Source organism: Chelonia mydas, chromosome 1 (assembly GCF_015237465.2).
Source record: "Chelonia mydas isolate rCheMyd1 chromosome 1, rCheMyd1.pri.v2, whole genome shotgun sequence".
Lineage (NCBI taxonomy): Eukaryota > Metazoa > Chordata > Testudines > Cheloniidae > Chelonia > Chelonia mydas.
Window position 1 is genome coordinate 155,756,791 of NC_057849.1, and position 24,053 is coordinate 155,780,843.

The 24,053-nt window shown below is 43.3% G+C and overlaps 1 protein-coding gene across 5 annotated transcripts; it reads left to right on the forward strand.

The window, feature by feature from the left end:
• Window position 1: 1 nt before the first annotated feature.
• LOC102942021 (histone H4 transcription factor) lies at window positions 2–22,696 on the forward strand. 5 transcript variants are annotated; one of them, XM_043538188.1, is made up of 11 exons: window positions 246–317; window positions 1,147–1,286; window positions 1,893–2,055; window positions 4,070–4,293; window positions 11,782–11,896; window positions 12,997–13,149; window positions 14,118–14,195; window positions 16,267–16,387; window positions 18,067–18,205; window positions 21,605–21,750; window positions 22,114–22,696. In XM_043538188.1, exons 3-11 carry the CDS (start codon window positions 1,905–1,907, stop codon window positions 22,511–22,513), a joined length of 1,527 nt encoding a protein of 508 aa, XP_043394123.1. In that variant the 5' UTR covers window positions 246–317; window positions 1,147–1,286; window positions 1,893–1,904; the 3' UTR covers window positions 22,514–22,696. The 5 variants fall into 5 exon arrangements, with proteins under 5 accessions (XP_043394125.1, XP_037759574.1, XP_043394123.1 ...); XM_043538190.1 differs by lacking the exon at window positions 1,147–1,286 and having other exon boundaries at window positions 2–317; window positions 1,894–2,055; XM_037903646.2 differs by lacking the exon at window positions 1,147–1,286 and having other exon boundaries at window positions 5–317; window positions 1,894–2,055; window positions 21,635–21,750.
• The last annotated feature ends 1,357 nt before the right edge of the window (window positions 22,697–24,053 follow it).

Consider the following 24,053-nt stretch of genomic DNA (forward strand, 5'->3'; position numbering starts at 1 on the left):
GCGGGGGAAGGAGAGGGGGGCGGGGAGCACCAAAAAGTTCATCCGTTGGCGGCGGTTGCGCGAACCCCGCCCCCCCACCTGCTTGAGGCGGTGCCGCCGGGGACTCGGAGTCTCGGCCCCGCCCCCCGGGCTGCTGGGAGGGGGCGCCGCCTCCGCTCTGATTGGCTCAGCCGCGGGGCCGCCTGAGCGCGCGGCCAGGCATCCCTGCGGCAGCCCCACCTCGCGCCCCTAGGCACGTGAGTTATCCGGGCCAGCCGGCGGGAGCCTCGATCCCGCTGCTAGAGCGGCTGAGGCGTGTGGGCTCCGGCCGATCTAAGGTGCTTTCCCGCCCCTGACGTGTGCGTCCGCGCGCGCCGGCTCGCCCAGCGCTCCTCTGTGTCCGCCCTTGCCCCGCGCGCCGGCTCTGAGTGCCCCAACCGTGTGCGTGGGGCTCATGATGGGGGAGGCGCCTGTTAACGCCAGCACTTCCCCCCCTTCCCATCCATAAGTCCCTACAGCGCGGGGGCGGGCACAGCATTGGCGGGGGGTTATGCGCAGTGACGGGCGAAGGGAAATATTTGGACCGTTGTAATTCAAATGCATCGATTGGAGCCGTTCCCGCCGCAGGGACGGGCGTAGCCGGGGTGGCTGCTCTGAGAGAGCCCTCCGGAGCCAGCGGCCCCGGTCCCGCAGTCCTTTCCAGAGAGTAGGGCTTGCTCTGTCCAGCCTTGCTGCACGCGGCGCTTGCCCCCGGGGGACCTTCTCCCCCGCCCCCCGTGGCAGCGGGCTGGCCCCTGTTGGGCGCAGCTCGGGCTCCATTAAAACGGAGAATCACCGTCATTCAGAATGTGAATTTGATTGCGTTGTTAATTATTCCGAAATCGGGCAACTTATTAATGCAGTGTTTGAAAGTGAAAGACTGCCTGGGCAGATCCCAACCGGGGGGGGGGGGGGCGGACTCAGGGCAGGTTTGGGACCATCCCCGCCTTCTGCGCCCGGGGTCCCGAGTCCGCGGCACTGAGCCGTACAAGCCGGTGTTGCCGCGGCGCGGGCACTGTTGCCATTTGTTAGAGGCGCCTTTCACGGGATAACGTTTTCAGGTGTGTCAGCGGCTTGGGAAAAGGGTAGTTAGTTAACTTGTGTTCCTTTTGCTAGCAGTTTCTCTAGGCAAACTACAGACATATTGTCCGCAAATGCATTGAATACCCATTTCATTTCACTTCATCATGTTGACATATGGAGAGAAACCGATTTAGGTCCCATTTCCTCACACGTCTGCCTAAGGCCTAGTCTTCACATAGATTTTGTATTGGTATTGTGTTGCTTGGGGATGAGGGTCCTTTACCAGTATATAGTTATACCAGTACAAAGGCTTAGTATGAGCCCATTTATCCTGGTATACAGGTGCTTATATCAGTATAGCTTAGCCCCCTTCCTGTATGGCAGTGATTCTCAAACTTTTTTAGGGGGTGACCTCTTTCATGTAGCAAGCCTCTGAGTGTGACCTCTCCCCCAAATCAATTAAAAATGCTTTTTAATATGTTTAACACCGTTATAAATGCTGGAGGTAAAGTGGGGTTTGGGGTGGAGTCTGACAGCTCCTGACCCCCCATGTAAGAACTTTGCGATGCCCTGAGGGGTCCTGACCCTCAGTTTGAGAACCCCTGCGGGAATAAGCTATACTAGTATAAACAGATTTATATCAGTATAACGGTGGCTGCACTTATGTGTACCGCTTGAATTATACCAATATTGTTAAAGAGGTGCAACTTTTGTGTGTAGACAAGGCCTGTGTGTGGGCAAGATTAGGCCATAGAGTCTGAAAGATATTATCCACCCAGTTATAAAAAGATGGTTGTTTTCATAAGAGAAATTTCTGAAAATCTAATAACAAAACTACTCTGTACTTTAAAGGATTTTAAGTAATGGCCCCTGGAAACAAATCCAAGTATTCTGAACTGATATTACTGTGTGAATGGGAAGAATGCCTTTTTGTAGGAAAATGCATGGAGGAATTTTGTGATCACATTGCAGAACACTTGAAAGATTATCGACAACATCCTCTGGAAAGAACAGGTAATATATCTGTCTCATTCACCATACAGATAATATTGCAGTTTTTAAGATTTTTGTACTTTGGCCCTGATCTTGTACTGGCTCTGTGCCGGTAGAATGAAGTCAATAGGACTCTGTGTGTGCTGGTGACTACCTGCACTGTCACTTGCAGGACTGGGGCCTATTTTTGTTTTTTTATTTGCATCTGATTTTGCTGGTTTTCTCTTTTTCTAAAGATATAGTACTAAAATAGAAATAATGCTAATGCAGGTGAAGTCATGAATCAGAAGTTTAAACTCAATTTCTTCTTGAATTAGGGCTAAAGTGTGGTGTGTGTTTTGTTTTTAAATTGGTAGCTAAAAATTCTTTTTTGAGACTTTCTGGAGCTTATGTGTTACTTAAGATTTCTAACTTTAAGGTGGAGGTTGGAGAAATCAACTTAGAGGTAACTTGCCCTTTGGTTGTAACTGTTTTCTGTGAATAAATAAACAGTATTTAGTTGCTCCTGTTATATATCTTGCATCTTTCTTCTAATTACAGTTACTTACAAGAAAAACTTAGAATTTGTATCCCACAGAAAATTGTAAGCAGTCTATGTAGACTGTAATAGCAATAGTATAGTAGATATTTTTTAATATTGCTACTGTAGCTCTTATGAATCCTGCCTTTATTCTTAACACTGTTTTCACATGTTTAATTGCTGGTGTAGATACTAGACTGAGTTTAATTAAAGGTACAGTAAATAGAAAGTAAAATTGAACCAACAACAATATGCACTCAGTGCCTCCACTATCCAAACTAATGGTATTTTAGCTCATACATAAGTAAAAAGCTAATTTTTACAAAATTCTGTATTGCTCCTCTGAAACCACTGAGCTTGTCCTGGTGCTTTGGTGCTCCAGAATGAGTAATTCTATAGTGTTACAGCTATGTATAACCTACTGGAGTACTGGTCATTAGAGACTCAAGTAATTTCTGTGTTAATTTTTGTTTGGTTGCCTTATTGCATGCCTTATTTTCCTGCAATTGAATCGATGTGTGCAGATCCTTGGATGGAGTCCCTTTCAAATTTAGAAACTCTGCCAACTCACTGGATTGAAACAAGTAGGCAGAACAGAGTGATGACCATGTGAAAACCTGCAAATTAAAAATACCTGATACAAAAACTGGCTGTTTGGCATTCTTAACAGCGTCCTTTTGAATTCAAGATTTGCACTGTCAAAAATCAAATATTGTGCAACACTCAAATATCCAAACCAAAATTATCTGAAACTCTTTTATCTGAAATAGATATATCCTCTTCTTCCTGTGTCTTGGAATTTCCTTTGTGTTTCCATACTTATTCATTGTGCCCATTACCTTTGGATAATCCAGTTTGTACTATACAACTAACTACTCAAGTGGGTTCAGGAAAGATTATTGAATAATTAAAAGTTTGGTTGACTGTTATACAGGCTGGAGTGCAAATTGATTGTAAAATTTGAAAACACAACCAAGATTTTTGGAGCAAGGACTGTCATTTGCTAAAAGTCCAGTGCCTAAGAATCAAGCCTCAAGTCTTTTACTGTTATCATTTATATTGTGGTAATGTGTGATCAGTTATATGCAGCGTTCTTGTAGCCATGTTGGTCCCAGGATATTACAGAGACAAGAATATTACTTTGCCCAACTTGTCTTTTTAATAGTAATCAATAGCACTGTAGAACTGTTCAATAGACCTTACTCAGACATTCTAAGCCCAGTGCTCTCTTTCTGGGGAAATTCCACTTGTTAACTTGTTGGGTATACTAGAATTGTCTGAGTTTTGAGAAAGTGAAAAATCTTGTTTATTGCTGAGGCTTAAAATCTTCAGATACTTAATTATCTGAACATAGCTGTTATCCATCACTCTACTAGTTTTACCTATGGCTCAGTAGATCATCACCTAAAATGTAAGTAATAGTTATCTTCTGGTATCTTCTTGAAGATTGTCACACACAGTTCCTAATTTAATACAACATTCCATGAAACAGTATTTCTTTTTTTTTGTGTTTAGAGCAGTACCAGTGTTGGTGGAGAAATTGTGAATTTTTGGCTACAGGTCCCAGGGAGCTGGTAACCCATGTAAATTTTCATAGTTACCACACCAAGTTGAAATTCTTAGGCTCTCAGTTAAGTGCATCGCACCAAGATTGGCCAGCATGTTCCCAGAACAGCCATACCCAGAATCAGATACCAAGGATTTCAGAGATGTATGTTTGCCATTGGGAGAATTGTGATGTAAGTGAAGTGAATGTTGTTTCCTTTCTTGTCTCCTAACTCTACCTTAACCGTCCCCATCTCCAGGACCTGGAAAAGAGAGGTTTTACCATTTATTATTGAGTGGTGTTCCATTTCCTCTTCATATCTTCCACCTTGGGGAGAGGGATAGCTCAGTGGTTTGAGCATTGGCCTGCTAAACTCAGGGTTGTGAGTTCAATCCTTGAGGGGGCCATTTAGGGATCTGTGGCAAAAATCGGGCATTGGTCCACCTTTAAGCAGGGGGTTGGACTAGATGACTTCCTGAGGTCCCTTCCAACCCTGATATTCTATGATAAGTAGAAGTGGTAATTATTGTGATAGTGTTTGCCAAAGTATATACTGTATGTAAACACCATTTATTTTAGCATATGCAACCAATTTACTTTAAATCCAAGTATTTTTCCTTTTGTTAGAACTAAAATGACTTTTTTCCCACTGCACTGCTTTTTCTGTGTTTTAGAAATATATCATACAAAATTAGAATATTTCTGGTTACTTTACAAGCTAATGAATATGCCATCAACCTAGTTAAGAGACCCACTGTATTTACTTTGTCCATTTTCTGGAACAAAAATTAGACAAGAATATCTGATATTTTCTCAGACATTGCAGTCTTTTAATGATTCTGGAACTGGATGGCTCAGAGGATTTGTTAATGAGTCTTTCATCTTTAAGTCACTAATTCAAATCTGACATAGCCTGGGAATAACTGAAAAATGTCAGCTTCTGACAGCTCTTTGGTGGAATATGTACAATTAATTAGTGGTCTCCATCCAATTCCTAGTGGACAATATCTGTATCAAGAGTTGTTTGCGGTGTTGTTGTACCCCTGTTGGCTGTTGAAGAAGAGCTCTTGGTAAGCTTGCAAGCTTGTCTCATTCACCAGCAGAAGTTGGTCCAATAAAAGATATCACCTCATCACTTTGTCTTTCTGTATCAAAAGAATGATTAGATTTACATCAATTAATATCCTCTTTGCCAGTGTTAGCATAGTTAGTAATGACTGAAGGGGATCTGAAACTAAACTACCTTTTGCCCCTTAGAAGTATTCATCCTAGCAGAGTAGGACCATATTGGTAGGGCAGTGTGGGAAAGCACTGGTGTGTCATCTTTGGCCCCCTAAACTCAGTTCTTGTCAGTGGGCATTATCTTTGAATCCATTGGATTGGAGCCCTGCAAGTGACACTCCATTGGGAAGAGGACTCCTTAGGCATACCCTTTAGATTGAGCACACTGAGCAAGGTAGGCTTCAGACAACCTTCCTTCACTACTACCTCTTTTTTTTAAAGGTTGTTGCCCCTCTCCAGGTTGGTTTTCATGAAATTTACAAACATCAATCTTTGACTCAAATAGTTTAATAACAAATAAGTAAATTAAGAATAGAGAATTAGATTAAAACAAAAGACTTGGCAGGCAGAACACAGAAATGCTATGAAACTCAGTCTGAAAATCTCATCTAGATAAGTTCACTTCAAGTTTAATTCTACAAAATTAAAAATAAGCAGACACTTACATTTCTAAAAGAGCTCTCTCTCCCCTTCCTGCCCCCCACTCTTTTGGCCTCTCAGCCTTTCAAAGTCATATGGTTTGAGGAGTCTCAAGTACCTCCTCCCCTCAGCTTTCAGTTGTTTCTCTTTGTGACCATTTTTCATTGCAAAGGTGTGCCAATTCTGGTTGAGGGTACAAACAATTATCCTGATTCTTCAGTGAAATCCATGAGATGTCCCCCCATTGACCTCACTGGTGCTCTGCAGAGGCACAAAGGTCTGCCTGCATGGAGCTTATTGCTGAATTTAAGTCAGTGTCATGTTTGAACAAACGTACTTATCTTGAGGGAGTGAATAGTTTCCATTCTCTGTATAATGGCTATTGTCCCATGTTTCTATTAACATTCCCCCTATCTAGCACTGCAGGTATTTCCCAATTTCTTCTCTCAAGAAGTAGTATTTCACAAGCCCTTTTATCTTAGTCTGCCTAAAGGGTGACTGGATCCTGGTGTGTGTGTCCTCTCTGGCTTGAGATGTTAACCTAGAAGAAAGCTCATTTGTTCCTTTGGCTCTGAATTTAAAGAGACAGTGCTCATATAATTCTTAGATTTCTCTCTTCATGTTAATGCATTTCTACATCAAATAAGAATTATTGACAGATTGGTTTTAATCTGTCACAACAACCTCTACCTGTATAAATAGAGGATTTTAGTCATGAGGGCCTGGATCTACAAAGGTACTTAGGTGCCTGTATAGCAGCTGTGCCACTGTGATTCACAAAACCCTGGCTTGGCTGCTGCCTAACCCTGTAGGTACCTAAAGTCACTCAGCACCTAAATTTTTGCAGTAAAAGTTACTTAGACGTCTATGTTTCTGCCTCTGGGCAAGCACATTGCTCCCTCATTGTAGGTGTTCATGTATTCCAAGACCAGAAGGGATCATTGTGACCATCTAGTCTGAAAATTATTGGTATAAGTTCTTAATGACAATTGAAATCACAAACCCTGGTTTATAAGGCCAGTGCTCTGATCCATGTGCTAGAGGGGCATTATGGTATGGATGCCTATCTGCCATCTAAGCCTCCGTGTGAGTCATGACTTAGGAAGACAGGCATCCCTCTGACTAAATTGCATGTGGTGCTCAATCCAGTAAGTGTGTTCATAGGCCACCTAACTCCACACCAATAATTGGGGGTGAGCAGGTAAGGAAAGAACCTTTATCTTTATCCCAGTAGTTAGGGCGCTCACCCAGAATACTGGAGACCAGCAGTTCAAGTCCCCATTGAACTGTAATGATTCTCACTCTTTCTCTGGCCAAATTAATATTCAATTATTTAAAGTGGAACAACTTCAAAAGGAAAGAATGAGGGAAATCCACATAATAGTCACATGAGAACATGTACCAGAGAGGCGGCAGATCCCTTGTTCAAATACATTTTCACTGGGCAGAGGCAAGACTTGAACTGGGGTTCCCACCCACCCAGTGTTTCTGTGCAGAGTTGGTGGCCTCAGAGCATGCTTACCAGATAAGGCCCACTGTGTGGCTTAGGCCAAGGAATGCCTATCTTCTCCCAGTTTGTGGATCACAAGCAGAAACAGACACCTCCCTGCAGCCCAGAATTAAGCACTTATCTCCATGACAAGGGTGAAGCTTAGATTCCCCTCTCATTGGCGTCTCCCATTGACTAGCTTAAGCAGTTCCCCGCCTAGTGTGCTGAGTTTTGTGGGTGGCCTTAGGCACCTATCTCTCCCCATTCATTGTATAGGAAGCCTTAGGTGCTTAACTCAGGGTTTGTGGATCACAGTGTTGTTCTTGTGGTTTTCTAGTCATCTAAGTCTCTTCGTGGATCTGGGCCCAGTGTGTGAAATATAAAACCTTTCACAAACATTCATTTCTGTTTAAAGTGAAAAACCAAAACAGATATAATTCATTACTGTATCATAAGATAATTGGTTGTATAGCTTGACCTGCAAGTTCCATTTCCAATGAACCCCATAACTTATGGAGGTTATTTTTCCCATGGTGATTGTTGTTTTTAAAATATAAAGGTTAAAAAAAAAAAAGTCCTTGTGGATGTACTTACTAGAACAGATCTTGCATGTTGCTAGGCCTTTAATTTTAAGAAATACAGTACCAATAAAACTCAGAGATCTCACATTTTTTCAGGCCAGGAATCAAAAGCCTCCCTGATTGTGCATGTCAGGAAACCTGTTCTCTTTTCTAGAACATCTATTTTTAAAAAAAAACCCTTAACGTTTATGGGAGTTGTTCTGATGGATTAGTAACTTCATTTTCCGTTTAGCATATTTTCAGTTTTTATGGGTAATTGGCATTTTTGTATGGTTTTTTTTTCACTTATTAAGATGAAATATACCCTTTAATTTTATTTCTTTCTATAAGTAGCGCTTTGCTAAATCTTTCTATACATGTTCCTTCAAGCTTAAACTGCTCTTATGAATTTTATTAATTAAAACAGTGTTTCCCAACCTGGTAGGCAGGCTAGACTAGTCCAGAAAGGTGAGGTAAGACGCAAAACAAAAGAGAAGAGAGTGGGTGCAGGGAAAGCTGCTAACCTCTTCCGCTCCCATTGCAAATGTGCTCCCAGAGCTACGGATAAAGTCCTCCTTGAAAATCACCCATTTTGCCTCCCAGCTTCTGTGGTGGCTTCTAATGTATCAAACTGCAGATCAACTCAATGGTACAAACTATCTGGCTCAGGCAGCAGCTCTTAAATTTCTCTGTCTCCTCCACTGCAACAACACTTAAATCTAAAGTTACTGAGGTGATGTGCAACACGCCACCTATGCCCACTCTGAGGAGCCTGCACTAGTAGGTTTCTGGTGAATGGGAGAATGTAGGGGGGAAGCAAAAAAATAAGGAAAAAGAAAGAAACTAGGGAAAAAAGAGAGATAGGAAAAACAATTTTAAAAAATGAGAATAGGTAAAGAAATATGGAGAGTCAGTGACAACTGTATCAGGGCATAGTGCGATGGGATGGTGATGGCTCCTATTTGCTAACCCATCAGAAGAGGGGGCTTCCAATAAAAGAAAAGTTGGGAGCCACTGGACTAAAATAGACTGACTTTATCTTTAAGCTACTACAATTGAGGCCAAATTCAGGATCTGGTATATGTGGAAGCAATTCTGGTATGTTCAAAATTAGGGCTGTCAAGCAACTAAAAAAATTAACTGTGATTAATCGTGCAATTAATTGCACCGTTAAAGAATAATAGAATACTATTTTGATGTTTTCTACATTTTCAAATATTTTTATTTCAATTACCACACAGAACACAAAGTGTACAGTGCTCACTTTATATTTTATTATTTTTAATTACAAATATTTGCAAAGTACAAAACAAAAGAAATAGTATTTTTCAATTCACTTAATACAAATAATGTAGTTCAATCTCTTTATCATGAAGGTTGAACTTACAAATGTAGAATTATGTACAAAAATAACTGCACTCAAAAAACAAAACAATGTAAAACTTTAGAGTCTACAAGTCTACTCAATCCTACTTCTTGTTCAGCCAATCGCTCAGAAAAACAAGTTTGTTTACATTTGCAGGAGATAATGCTGCCTGCTTCTTGTTTACAATGTCACCTGAAAGTGACAACAGGTGTTTGCATGGCACTGTTGTAGCTGGTGTCACAAGATATTTACATGCCAGATGTGCTAAAGATTCATATGTCCCTTCGTGCTTCAACCACCATTCCAGAGGACATGCGTCCATGCCGATGACGGGTTCTGCTCAATAACAATCCAAAGTAGAGTGGACCGACGCATATTCATTTTCATCATCTCAGTCAGATTCCACCAGCAGAAGGTTGATTTTCTTTTTTTGGTGGTTCAGTTCTGTAGTTTTCACATCAGAGTGTTGCTCTTTTAAGACTTCTGAAAGCATGCTCCATACCTCATCCCTCTCAGATTTTGGAAGGCACTTCAGATTATTAAACCTTGGGTTGCGTATTGTAGCTATCTTTAGAAATCTCACATTGGTACTGTGACGTTCCCCTGGTGTTATCCAGATCATTGATCTGCTACGTCACTCCAGTCCTTGACTCTGGGAGCCAGCCTTACCCTGCTCTGCTGTGGGAACCCCCACTCCTGGGCTGTTCACGCACAGCCTCTGGCCTGTAAGCTACTCCTTGGATTGTGCAACCGAATGACACTAGCCAATATCTCTGGTCCCAGACACAACCCTAGAAACCTCCATCTTGCAGTGTCCAGTTATGCCTGCTGGACGCTGCAAGCTTATATGAGTTTGTCAGTTTAACAAAGAAATTGATATGTACCAAGCTTGTTATCACAAGGGGAGTCTCTGACACACTTCAAACCAAACGCACTGCTTCAGGTAGAATAAACAAACATATTTATTAACTATAAAGATAGATTTTAATTGATTATAAGTCAAAGCATAACAAGTTGTATTTGGTCAAATGAAATAAAAACAAAATGCATTCTAAGCTGATCTTAACACTTTCAGTGCCCTTACAAATATAGATGTTTCTCACCACAGGCTGGCTGGTTGCCCTTCAGCCAGACTCTCCCCTTTGAACAGCGCTTCAGTCGCTTGGTGGTGATATCTGTAGATAGAGGTGGAGGAGAGAGGAAGAATATGGCAAATGTCTCTTCCTTTTATCATGTCCTTTCTTCCCTCTTGACTTTGCCCCCCCCCCCTTCAGATTCAGGTGAGCATTACCTCATCGCAGTCCCAAACTGACCAAAGGAAGTGGGTGACTCAGTCGAGAGTCTGACAGATCCTTTGTTGTTGCCTAGACCAGTGTCCTTTGTTCCTGTGAGTCTGAGCTGGATTTGTCCCATACGTACCCTGATTGGGGATTGGTCCTGCATTGAGCAGGGGGTTGGACTAGATGACCTCCTGAGGTCCCTTCCAACCCTGATATTCTATGATGAGGTGTGAACTGCTCCTCTGTTCTTGGAGAGTTTTTGCCTGGGGTTGCTTTAAGGCATGCGGACACATTTTTAGCCTCATAACTATATACATGAAATTACAACCTATAACGTTACTATAACAAAGATTACTACTATAACATTACTGTAACAACAGTGCACAGTGCATCATGAGCCTTCTGAAGACATCCAACATGACAAACTTTGCATTAGATACCACACAATCATATTATAAGGATGAATGTGGGAGTGCTGGGTGTTCCTGCAAGGTACAGAACATCACAGGTACCTTCTTTGCATTTTGTCAAATCTGAAGTGAAAGTGTTCTTAAAACGAACAACAAGTGCTGGGTCATGACTATAACATGAAATATATGGCAGAATGTGGGTAAAACAGAGCAGGGGACATACAATTCTCCCCCAAGTAGTTCGGTCACAAATTTAATTAACGCTTTTTTTTTTTTAACGCGTGTCATCTGCATGGAAGTATGTCCTCTGTAATGGTGGCTGAACAAGAAGTAGCACTGTGTGGACTTGTAGGTTCTAAAGTTTTACATTTTGTTTTTTGAGTGCAGTTCTGTAACAAAAAAATTCTACATTTATGAGTTGCATTTTCACGATAGAGGTTGCACTTCAGTGCTTGTATGAGGTGAATTGAAAAATACTATTTCTTTGTTTATCATTTTACACTGCAAATATTTGTAATAAAAATAATATAAAGTGAGCACTGTACACTTTGTATTCTGTGTTGTAACTGAAATCAATATATTTGAAAATGTAAAAAAAGTCCAAAAATATTTAATAAATATCAGTTGGTATTCTATTGTTTAAAAGTGCAATTAATCACAATTAATTTTTTTAATCGTGATTAATTTTTTGAGTTAATTGCATGAGTTAACTGAGATTAATCGATAACCCTGTTCAAAATTTCTTCCATAGATGAGGCACCATTTACTCTCTGTAAATTCTCTAGAAATCACTTCTATCAGTGTGTCTTTTGTTTTTGTCATTTGATTTCCTGCCAATACTATCCATCATTTCCATGGTTCCATTTTGTCCTCAGGTTACCTACAACAACCCAGAATGGTTTTATCGGCATGTTGCCATGCATGCATACTCTACTGAGAGAGAAAACATTCCAAGTAACAAAAAAGCTGGCTGTTGTTGTCACTGGAAAGGTAGCTCACATTCTATCTTTAATTTACAAAATATGGAATATTGCCCTAGTAATTTCACTGCCACTATTAAATTTACTGAGTGTTTCATGAAGCACAGGAATATGTTAGATATCTTCATACAGCCCTTTTCCAACAATCTGAAATAATTAAAGTACTTTACCTACATTGTATGCTCCCTGATTAATTTAAATGGATTACACTAGCAATGCCAAATCACTTTATTAAAAGCCTAGTATGCCAGAGTCCAGTCCTTCAAGGTTCTGAGCACCCTCGATTCCCATTTGACCTCAGTGGGCGTTGAAAACTTTCAGCACCCATAGGTTTGGGGTCCTACATTGAAGGCATGTTTTTGAGCTTAGAGTAACAATTTTGCAGCCCTAAAACTTTTTCACACTTTGTAAGAATGCAAAAACAGTAATTTAATGGCCGTTCTGGACATAACTTCAATGGGAATTTTGCCTAAGCCAGTGATCCCCAAACCGTGGGGCATGTCCCCCTAGGAGGGGCATGGAGGAACGTTCAAGGGGATGCGTGGTGGGGCCCAGGCCAGCCTCCACAGGAGGCGTGGAGGGAGCGCCATCCAGCCCCGCTCTGCCCCAGCCTAGCTCCAGTGCCAGCCACAGCTCCATTCTGCCCCCACTCCAGCTCTGCCCTCATTCCCCCTCCACCCCACCTCCAGGTCAGCTCTGCCTCTAGCTCTAGCTCCTCCCCCATCCTCAGTTCTGTCCCCAGCTCTGCCGTCAGTTCAAGCTCCTCTGCTGAGGAAACCTTGGCTGAGGAGTAATGTGGGGGTTGGGGGGTGTAGACAGGAAAAGTTTGGGCAACACTGGCCTAAGCCAAGGCCCACTGAAGTCACTGGGAATCCTTCCATTGATTTTTAATAGGCTTTTGAACAGGCCCTGTGTAGCATTTGCAGAACTGAACTCTTTGTAGTGTTTGCAATAGTAATGTTCTGACTTTTCCTAAAAACATTTTAGTTGTGCTCCTCTAAAAATGTATTGGTGGACTATATATAATACAATCTTTCCTGTTTGTACTCAAGAGAAAATAAAGTGCTCATGTGCAGCTGTTCTGTAATCTTATGTAGTGTGTGTTTTTAGATTGTTCAGGAACTTTTAAAGGAAAGCACAAGCTATGGGATCACTTAAGAACCCACACTCAAGAAAGAGTGGTGGCCTGTCCCTCTTGTGGAGCGATGTTCTCTAATAATACCAAGTTTTTTGATCATGCCAAGCGACAGGTTTCAGAGGATCGTAAGTGGATTTGCTCTATTTCCGTGTTTACGTTTATTTAGGGATTTACTTTTGGGCTGCTTTATAACAGTACATATATAACACCTATTATTATTTTTCAGAAGTGTCAATTAAATGCAAAATTGACTTTAGGAAGGAAATTATCTTCCTGAAGCATGGAAGTACTTTTGGCTTTGCAATGATTGCTTGACATAAATGATGAATTGGGGTAATGGGGGAGAGAGAGAGAGCACTCACAGATGCATATTTAAACATAGTGGCTCTCCACCTGACGGTTGTGGCATTACATTGTAAGAATAGAGATTGCCTCTGACTCCATGCCCATGGCTTCTCAGGGCAACTGTATTCCATTGGAACAATGAAACTGATGACCAATAGAAGAAGCTGTTGAATGCCAGAGTCAGAACTCTTAAAGGAGCTGGACTTAAATTATGGAATTCATCTGTGAAAGTGATCTGAATAATCATGGCACTAACCACTCTCAGAACTAAATGCAACACGCTCTTGAGCTTAGATTTTACTCAGTATGTTCTTCGCTGCGTCACATTCTCCTACCGTCCCTTTCAACAAACTATAAACTAATCAGGATATTTTTTCTACAGGCCAGGAAGGAAGAAAGATTTTTGTTTTTTTAAAATCTTGGAAAGTGCTCAGGTAGTATGGATGCTATGGTGATGGGGTCTATATAAGTACTCAAAACATAAAGCTCAAAAACTTGGCAGGTTTCAAACTGTTAATATTTTTTAACAGATTAATTTTACTCCTAACAAGAAAACAATGTATTGCTAATTAAAATTCTGCAATTACCCTAAACCAGATTTTTTCTGAAAACCCTCAGGAGTACAAAATACTGAAATTGTCCCACTGCTGCCAGTTTAGTTATCAAATTGACAACCCTAATCTATGTGTTTTAAAAATAGATCAGTAAATTTCTATTGCATCACTGATCAGTTCCCATTAAATTTCAGAACAAGTATTTGTTTGTCAGAATTGTGACAAACGCTTTGCCAATGAGAGGTTACTACGAGACCATATGAGAGTACATGGTGAGTCAGAGCTTTTTAAAATAAATTTTCCACTAAACTGTAGCACAACCATAGATAGATGATAGTATTATTAAGATATCTTTTCATATGTCAGCTGAGAGAAGCTGTATACAGACTCAAGGCAATTATGATACAATTGTAGAGAAACAGAAGTCTTACTATCCGATTAAGTGAGCTGTAGCTCACGAAAGCTTATGCTCAAATAAATTGGTTAGTCTCTAAGGTGCCACAAGTACTCCCTTTCTTTTTGCGAGTACAGACTAACACGGCTGTTACTCTGAAACCTATCGGATAGTCCATATGAGATGGGTTTTCTCCTCTTCGCATGCTTTGATAAATAAAGGGGGGTAGCTCCCTTTGATGAACACCCAGCCAGTTAGCTGTAAAATCCTTCTTGGTGGTAGTTTTCTACTTGCTTTACCTGTAAAGGGTTAAAAAGTCCCCCAGGTAAAGAAAAAAAAGTGGACACCTGACCAAAAAAGCCAATGGGAAGGCTAGAACTTTTTTAAATTGGGAAAAAAACTTCCCCTTTGTCTGTTGTTCTCTCTGGGCTGCAGGGACATGGAGCAGCAATGCTATAAGCAGGAATGCTGTGTAAGGTTTGAACCAGGTATGAAAAACTATCTTCCATACCTGGAAGGAATCATTTGGATAGGGAACATTTAGATAAACGTGATCAGGTTTATTTCAGCTTGTGGATCTCCTCTGTGCTAATCCCCGATGCTTTTGTTTGCTTGTAACCTTTAAGCTGAACCCCCCAAGAAAGCTATTTTGGGTGCTTAATTTTTTGAATTGCTCTTTTAAAATCTAGTAAAAGCCTAAGTTCCAAATGTATTTTCTTTTTGTTTTTAATAAAATTGACCTTTTTTAAAAACGGAATTTGGATTGTTGTGTCCTAAGAGGTTTGTACCTATGCTGTTTGATTATCTGGTGGCAACAGCTAATTTCCTTTGTTTTCTTCTCAGCTCTTCCCTGGAGGGGGTGAGTGAAGGGGCTTGAGGGTACCCCACAGGGAGGAATTCCCAAGTGCTCCTTCCTGGGTTAAAGGGGTTTTTTTGCATTTGGGGTGGTGGCAGCGTTTACCAAGCCAAGATCAGAGAAAAGCTGTAACCTTGGGAGTTTAATACAAGCCTGGAGTGGCAAGTATTAATTTTTAGAATCCTTACTGGCCCCCACCTTCTGTACTCGAAGTGGCAGAGTGGGGATTCAGCTTGAACACGTGCCCACTTGTTTAGGACTTTCTCCTCTTCATGTCCTCACTTGACTACAAAGTTTGAGTATTACAGTTCTCTCTTAGGGTTTGTCTTCGTGGGGAGGTTATTCTGGAGTAAGATAGGGTATAAATTTAAAGTGCTAAACCTATTCTGGAATAAGAGTGACTTTCTGTAATTAACTTTCCAAGTGGATTAAGCTCAATAAGAAAAGGGCACTCTTATTCCGGGATAAGAGTGTCCACATATGGAGCTGTCTAGCAGTAGCTAATGAGGAATACCTTATTCATCAGTTGTTATTCTGGTCAGTTTCCCCATCCAGACAAGCGGTTAGCATGAGCACATTATACCAACCATACATATTTTATATTGGCTGCCCATAAAGCGTCAGATTATAAAATAACACATTTCTTTAAACTCCCACCAAAATGTAGATCCTGCCTACATTCAAAATTTCCTGTTGCATGCACTCTCAGCACATCCACCTTTTATGAATTCCCACCATTGTGCCATAAGCAAGTAGGCAATTATGCCTTTGTTTTACTAGGCCCTAGAGAGTGAAACAAACTCCCCCTTCCCCTCTGAAATTTGTTTCTCTCTCCATCTACCTTTTGAAAATATCTCAAAACGCCTTTTCACATACATGTTTATTGGAATGCCCACTGTTTGGGCCATATTTATTACCCCTCCGTTCTCTTTCTTTTCTCCTCTTTTTTCTTATGCATTGTATACCCAAATTAGCTTTAGTTGTTAATTTTAGTGTGAATGGATTTTTCTAAATGTTTTTATCATATTGCACCGCAGACTGAGTGTCTTGGCAAAGGAGTGACATAGAAATAAAAGTATTGTTATTTCTCCAGTTACCCATGTTACATGTCCATTTTGTGACATGGTATGTACAAGTGTCTCCTCTCTGAAAGCACACATCAGATTCCGACACTGTGATGAACGCCCTTTCCGCTGTGATCTCTGTGAAAGTAGGTAAGAAGATTTGGAACTCTTAGCTAATCAACAAAAGTGTGGAAATAATTCAGTGTTCAATGAATGTAAGAGGTAACAAAGATAAGAAACTTTCAACCCTTAAAATAGCCACCCTTTGCTCAAAAAAATAAATAAATAGGTAGTCTGATGTATTAGTCTGCTGGAACACATAAAGGCACTTCTTGAACTTATGGTGGAAGTAGGATTCATACTTGGTTTGTTAGTGCCAAAAGATGTCTTCCAGGTAAGAGTTTGCATACTGTAAGAAAAGGTCATCAGTGATCAATTTAGACCATATTTAGGAACCATTTATCCCCTCAGTTGGGCAGCTGCAAGCGTTACTGGATATTTCTGTGAGAGTCAGATGCTCCTCTTCTGAATTGTCCTCCTGCTGCTGGATCATCGTACCCATTTCCTCTCAGCTACCTCTATTTTTCTGCTCCCCACCTGATTCTCTAACTTCCTGGTGGCTCTCACAACCTTCTTTACTTTTTCCAGTTCAGTCAAAGGGAACACTGACGGTGGCATCACTGGTGGAGCAAAGGGAGCAGGGCGTAATGATATAGGATACTTACATAAGTAGGCAGGGGTTGAATTAAATAGGGCCTTGAAAGGGAGAGTAAGAAGTTTAAACCTGATGCAGGGATGGATTCCAGGAGAGGTCAGATAAACGGATAACACTTTCATGTGAACGTTTTAGATAGACTGGAGGGATTAATATGAATATTGGAGGGACTAGAGCGGAGGAAGTTTCTCTTATTATGCCAACAGTTGATCAGCGCATGGACAAGAGTTTTAGAGGACAGAGAGGCATGGATGGATCATTGAAAAGTTATTGTTGAAAAAGTGGCAATATTTGGACATAGCCTGGATGCCTAGGAAGAAAGTAGAATCAGAGATTACCCCCAAACCATAATAATGAGACTGTTGGAAATATATTCCCCTTTCACAGATTGTGAAATGGACGTAGAGAGGATAAGTGATTTGTACAAGGTCCCCTTTGCTCATCATTGTCAGAGCCAGGAATAGAACCTAAGAATCTGTGACTCCCTCTCCTGTGCTTCAACCGCTAGATCACAGTTTCTCAACTTGTGGGTTGGAACCCAACACTGGGTACCTAGAATGGTTCCAAGGGTCACATGGCAGCTCCTGTCATATGAGGCTGGCTGGGATCACCTCCCTGCTCCAGGCACTGCAACCTTTGGGGTCCCAGCACCACTCAGGTTTGGCCTAGTTGTTATGACAGGAGTCTGGGTAGGCCAAATTTGAGTGAGTGGCACTGCAACCCCATGAGCCAGATCACAACTCCACTCAGACTAATTTGGTCCAGTCAGGGGGGAGGGCCAAACCTGAGTAGCGCTGCAATCCCTGAGGTTGCAAAGCCTGGAGCTGAGAGCCAAGCCCAGTGAGCCCCACAGCACAAAAGCTGCCACTGTGGGGTGAGTGCCGGGCAGGACCCAACCCCCTCTCCCCCAGGTGAGGAGGGGCAGGATCCAACCAAAACCATCCCAGGGCCTCCACCCCAGACTATTTACTGGGTGGCAACAGGCCATAAACATTTTTAAAAGGGTCCTGAGCCCAAAAAAGTTGAGATCCACTGTACTAGACCACACCCTCTCTGCTATTTTTGCTGTTATTTGAACAGTAAAAGTAATTTGTTTCACCTGTACGCTCCTCAGTTTTAAGAATGCTTATGATCTTCATAAACATGTTGAAACACACAATGATTCAAATGCCTACAGCTGCGATGTAGAAGGATGTGTTTTTACTTCACGGACTTCACAGATCTTGAGACAGCATTACAAGAGAGCACATATGGTGGGTATTAAAAAAGTAGACTGAAGTATCTTTTAATAGACAGTAGGGGCTGATTTTCAAAATGCATGTGTTTGTCCAAATACCAGACCTGTGCTTGCATCTAGGCTATTTGGGTGCATAAATTAACTGTACACAGTTGCATGTTCCCAATCTTGAAAACTGGGCCAATATCATGTTTTTCTTTCCTGTAAATCAACAAGCCAATCCTAGCCTGAGAAAATATTTGAAGGAATATACTTCTATGTCAATTTACTGCACTCTGTCCCTAGAACTAGTACAGCACATTAAAACAGAACTAGAACTGGTACATATTTATTACGTGGTTTTGAACTTGTCTGAGTTATAATCAGGGTCTGGCAAATGAGGCCCACGCCCACGGTGCTATAGCCAGGGAGTCACCACAAGGGGCTCGGGCTTCCCCTGGCTGACTGTGGCTGAACTTTTCTCTTCTCCTGCCCCTCCCCTGCGCTGCGCCGGAAGGCTTCTCCCTGCCCCTGTCCCCTTGGCCCCTCCCACACTCAGCCAGCTGGCTGAGGACTCCGGCTCTGCCCCAGACCTGGAGAGCCCAGAGCTGTACAGCCCACCACTTGCTGCCCGGAGTGGAGCCGTGTCTCTCCCTGCCTGTGGCCCTGCACCACTTGGTCTCTGGTGGGGGCTGGCCGGGCAAGGGCCAAGAGGAGCGAAACTTCCACATGAGTGAGGGGAGGGCGGTGGGGGGGATCTGGGCTGAGCTGGCGGGGAGGGGGGACTTAAAGTGACTGTGCTCACTGGTTTCAGAGTGGTAGCCGTGTTAGACTGTATCGGCAAAAAGAACAGGAGTACTTGTGGCACCTTAGAGACTAACAAATGTATTTGAGCATAAGCTTTCGTGGGCTAAAACCCACTTCATTGGATGCTCACTCTCTCAAACTTCCCTAACGTGCGCACACACACACAGACTGGCTCTCACATACACTCTGTCTCTCTCCCACACATAGTCTCACACTCCCCAACACACACTCCGTCTCTCACACTATCCCCCAACACACAGTCACAGGGCCATCCTTAGGCATATGCAGAATACGTAGCTGCGTAGGGTACCACATAATTTAGGGCACCAAATTTTGTGGTGCCCTAGGCAGCTGCATGCTGCGTATGTGGCGCTGGCTCCAGCGGCCAGCCCCATCCCCCGCCAGCCCCCCTGCTCCTCCCGTGCCCTGCCCCCATTTGACCCCTTCCCCCAAGCCCCCACATTGAGCGATGCGGCCAGCAGGATTAGTGGGGGTACTGGAGCCGGCAGAAGGGGTCGGGCCTACTCCCGCACGCACCAGTGGCAGCATCGGCGGGAAGCAGAGTGACCCGGCCCCAGCCTGCTCCACTCTGCCAGCTCCCAGCTGCGTTGCTCTGCTTCCTGTTGCCGCTGCTGGTGAGTGCAGGGTGGGCCTGACCCCTTCCTCCAAGCCCCCTCACCCAAGCAACAGGGCTGGGAGCTGGGAGAGTGGAGTGGGCTGGGGCTGGCCTGCTCTGCTTCCTGCTGCCACCATGGGGGCGGGCGCAAGTCCTGCTGCCGGCGCCAGGCCCCCCACAAATCCCCCACGCTGCCCTGCTGCTGCCCCCCACAGCTCCTGCCCTCACTGTCCTGCAGCCCTTGAGCGTAATGGGCCCCCCCGCCATGTGCAAGGGGGGTGCAGGTGCTCGGGCTGCATAGGGCACCACCATAGGTAGGCACGACCCTGCACAGTCTCACACACACTCTCTCTCTCTCTCACACAGACTAGCTCTCACACCCACATACACTCTGCCTCTCACAGTCCCCCAACACAGATTGTCTCACTCCCCAGCACACACTTGAACACAATCCCCCAATACACAGTCACACACACTGGCACTCTCTCTGTCTCTGTCACACACACACACACACACACTTGTATTATTATTGTTGTTATTACTGCTTGGTACTTCCTGTCAAAATGTTTGTGGTGAGCCAGGAGTGGCTAGGGGCTGCAGGCGGGCCGTGGGCTGTGGCAAGATGCAGCCCCCATGTGACAGCACGAAACCTGCCTTGAGCTGCAGGCCAAGCGCCAGGCACCACAGGGCACCGCAGCAGCACAGAAGTAAGTGTGGCAATACAACATATACCATGCCACCTGCGCTTCTGCTGACAGTGGCCTAGGAATTTGCTAGTTGTAGCAGTTACTCATTGTGACGTTATCGGAGTAAAACATGATTTATTTGACCATAAGCTTTCGTGGGTAAAAACCCCACTTCTTCAGATGCATGGAGTGAAAATTATATATGCCATCATGTGCCAGCAATGCCCCTCTGTCATGTACATTGGTCAAACTAGATAGTCTCTACGTAAAAGAATAAATGGACACAGATAAGACGTCAAGAATTATAACATTCAAAAACCAGTTGAAGAACACTTCGATCTCTTTGGTCATTTGATTACAGACCTAAAATTTGCAATTCTTCAACAAAAAAACTTCAGAAACAGACTCCAAGGAGAGGCTGCTGAATTGGAATTAATTTGCAAACTGGACACAATTAACTTAGGCTTGAATAGAGACTGGGAGTGGATGGGTCATTACACAAAGTAAAACTATGTTTATTCCCCCCCTCCACCCCCACTGTTCCTCAGACGTTCTTGTCAACTGCTGGAAATGGCCCACCTTGATTCTCACTACAGAAGGTCCCATCCCCCCCCCTTCCTGCTGGTAATAGCTCACCTTAAGTGATCACTCTCTTGTTACAGTGTGTATGGTAACGCCCATTGTTTCATGTTCTCTATGTATATAAATCTCCCCACTGTATTTTCCACTGAATGCATCCAATGAAGTGAGCTGTAGCCCACGAAAGCTTATGCTCAGATAAATTTGTTAGTCTCTAAGGTGCCACAAGTCCTCCTTTTCTTTTAGTCAAAGTAAGTGGCTCATCAAGGGACACTTAACTCACAATGGACCATGGGAGACGCCCATCTACATTGAATGGACTTTCCTGTGGACATTCCATATGAAGTATAGGTAATGGCCTGGGGGGGGGCGGGGCGAGGGAGCCCATAGGAGCCAGGGGTGATGTGGGGAGAGTAGGTGCCAAAATACAAATACAAAATCCCCCAGGGCACCATTTTCACTAAGGCTGACCCTGGTTATAATGGCTGATGTCTTGCAATCCAGTACTGTCCAGCTGAAGTTTGTTTAAGCTGCAGTTGCTTGAGGGGAAGCCATAGATCCTGCTACCAATAAAGACTGAGGTATCTGCAGTATAGTTTTAGATCAGAGAACTGCAATATTCAGTGGAGGTTATCTATCAAAAATGTGTACTTAGAAAATAATGTAAGTATTACAGGAGTATAACATATAGTTAATATTAAATTTTTCTTACTTTAATTTTACTCTTTGTATTTATCATCAACCTCAGTTACTGATTTCCACACCATCTTTTCCTCAGAATAATGGCAATCTAAAATATAAATGTCACATCTGTCAGAAATGTTTTTCCTGGTGTTATACATTGACTCTGCATCTTCGCAAGGCGCACAAACTCAGCTGTCATTCTCGCTTCAGGTATGTTATCAATTCTTACCCAAAGCAAAAAATTAAATCTTTTTTTCTTGGCGGGGGGGCCCACGGGTTATTACCATCTAATTCTCAATTTAGAGAATGAGGAGCTCTTCTAATAAAATATATTATGAATAGCTATCTCTTCCATGTATGTTCACATTCACAAAGTAGTTAATGCCAGTGTGTTTGTTTCTTTGCATAAATTTCATTTCCTTTAACTACCATTTTATAAGTTGCAGTTTATGACCTGGGTTTTAAATGCTAGCCGTTTGGGTTTAGTATGTGTTTTTGTAGTTTTTTATTTGTATGCATGTATATAAAGCTACATTAATTTTTATATTCATTACTTCAATTTTATTCTCTTAGATACAAAGAAGATGATGATGGGTACTTGAGGCTGAATGTAGCAGTTTATAATGCTGTCATGGGTTTAGATCAGGGTCTTGAGAACAAGATGGCACCAAAGAAGTCTTCAGTAGTTCAAAACAGTACAGGAAAAGAGAGCTATGCCTCTTGCGAAAGAAGCCATTCATTAGTGGAACTACATTCCACAAGATGTCAGAGATGGTCACAAACTACTGCAGAAAAGGTTATGGTAGAATCAGAGACCTCCATTAAGGAGCCAGTGTATTTTGAACTTCAAACTACACCACAGTCATTTGAAAGCTCTGCTGCTCCCTCTGAACTTGATGAAGCAATGACATTGAATACAAAGGAAAAAATAATAGAAATTGCAATGGGCTTGGGAATTCAGATTGCTGTTTAAGAAAAATGCATTTTCTTGGATTTTACCTTGGTCCCTATTTAGTACTCCTGGAAGAGTTCATTATTTTAACTAAATATGACATTTACAAAGAGTCTGCATTGTTTTCACTTGTCACATTTTGCATGTAACATTGTGTATGTATTTGTTAAATATGCTAAATAAACTAAGTTTATTTTATCTGAATATATGATAGTATACCAGAAAGGTTTTGCTGTATGTTCAATATGCAGTACTAACTCATCAAACAAGAAGGTATTGGATTTCATTAATCTGTGTGCTCTTGTAGCCTGTATATACAAAGGAAACAAAGCTATCCCTCAGAGGCAAAATTGTGAGCCAGTACCTAGACCAGAGGTGGGCAAACTACGGCCCATGGGCCACATCCAGCCTGTGGGACCCTCCTGCCCAGCCCCTGAGCTCCTAACCCGGGAGGCTAGTCCCCAGCCCCTCTCCTGCTGTTCCCCCTCCCCGGCAGCCTCAGCTCACTGTGCCGCCGGCGCAATGCTCTGAGCTGGGGGGCGGCAAGCTCCTGGGGCAGCGCAGCTGCAGAGCCCGGCCTGACCCGGTGCTCTGTGCTGTGCAGTGGCGTGGCTGGCTCCCGCTGGGCAGTGCAGCTGTAGCACCGCCAGCCACCGGTGCTCCAGGCAGCGCGGTAAGGAGGCAGGGAAGTTCGGGGTGGTGGTCAGGGGGCGGGGGTGTGGAGAGGGGTCGAGGTGGTCAGAGGGCGGAAAATGGGAGGGGTTGAATGGGGGCAGGAGTCGCGGGGAGGGGGCAGTCAGGAAGGAGAGTGGGGGTTGGATGGGGTTCCGGGGATGGTCAGGGAGAAGGGGTGCTTGGATGGGGCAGGGGTCCCCGGGGGAGCAGTCAGGAATGAGAAGAGGGGGTTGGATGGGGTGGCGGGGGGCAGTCGGGTGGGGGTTGGATGGGGTGGCGGGGGGCAGTCGGGTGGGGGTTCCAGGGTCGGTCAGGGGACAGGGAGTGGGGTGTGTGTGGATGGGGCAGGGGTCCTGGGAGGGGGGCCATCAGGGAACGGGGTTGGATGGGGCAGGAGTCCTGGGAGGATGGCATCAGGGGGCGAGAAGGGGGGGGGGGCGGGGGAATAGGGGGCGGGAGCCAGGCCATGCCTGGCTGTTTGGGGAAGCACAGCCTCCCCTAACCGGCCCTCCATACAATTTCCGAAACCCAATGCGGCCCTCAGGAAAGTTTGCCCGCCCCTGACCTAGACAAAGGGTTTGATTTGGTAGATTGTGCATTGCTATTTTTTGATTAGACGAACATTTATTTTTCATAATGCATCTGGTCTACAATATTTCTAACAAGTGTCTTTGCCTTTAGTTAGTGATGTTAAGTATATATTAAATATATGCAAGAGTAATTTTAAGTATTTTTCAAGTAGTTTACTTTGGCTTTAAGCTATGATGTGTTTTGTAAATGAATATAATTTTAAAACCTTTTTCATTGTTTAAAGGTGATTACAATTCAAGAATTGTTTGCATTCATAGAATAGTGAAAAAGATGTTCAGAGAACCGATCTTGGTTT

What these genes read in the sequence shown, in the direction of transcription:
- LOC102942021 (XM_043538190.1), top strand. Translation starts at nt 1,905, where the DNA reads ATGGCCCCTGGAAACAAATCCAAGTATTCTGAACTGATATTACTGTGT. An exon ending in ACATCCTCTGGAAAGAACAG is followed by an intron (nt 2,056 to 4,069) that starts GTAATATATCTG and finishes TTTTGTGTTTAG; the next exon opens with AGCAGTACCAGTGTTGGTGG. An exon ending in AGCTGTCATTCTCGCTTCAG is followed by an intron (nt 21,751 to 22,113) that starts GTATGTTATCAA and finishes TTATTCTCTTAG; the next exon opens with ATACAAAGAAGATGATGATG.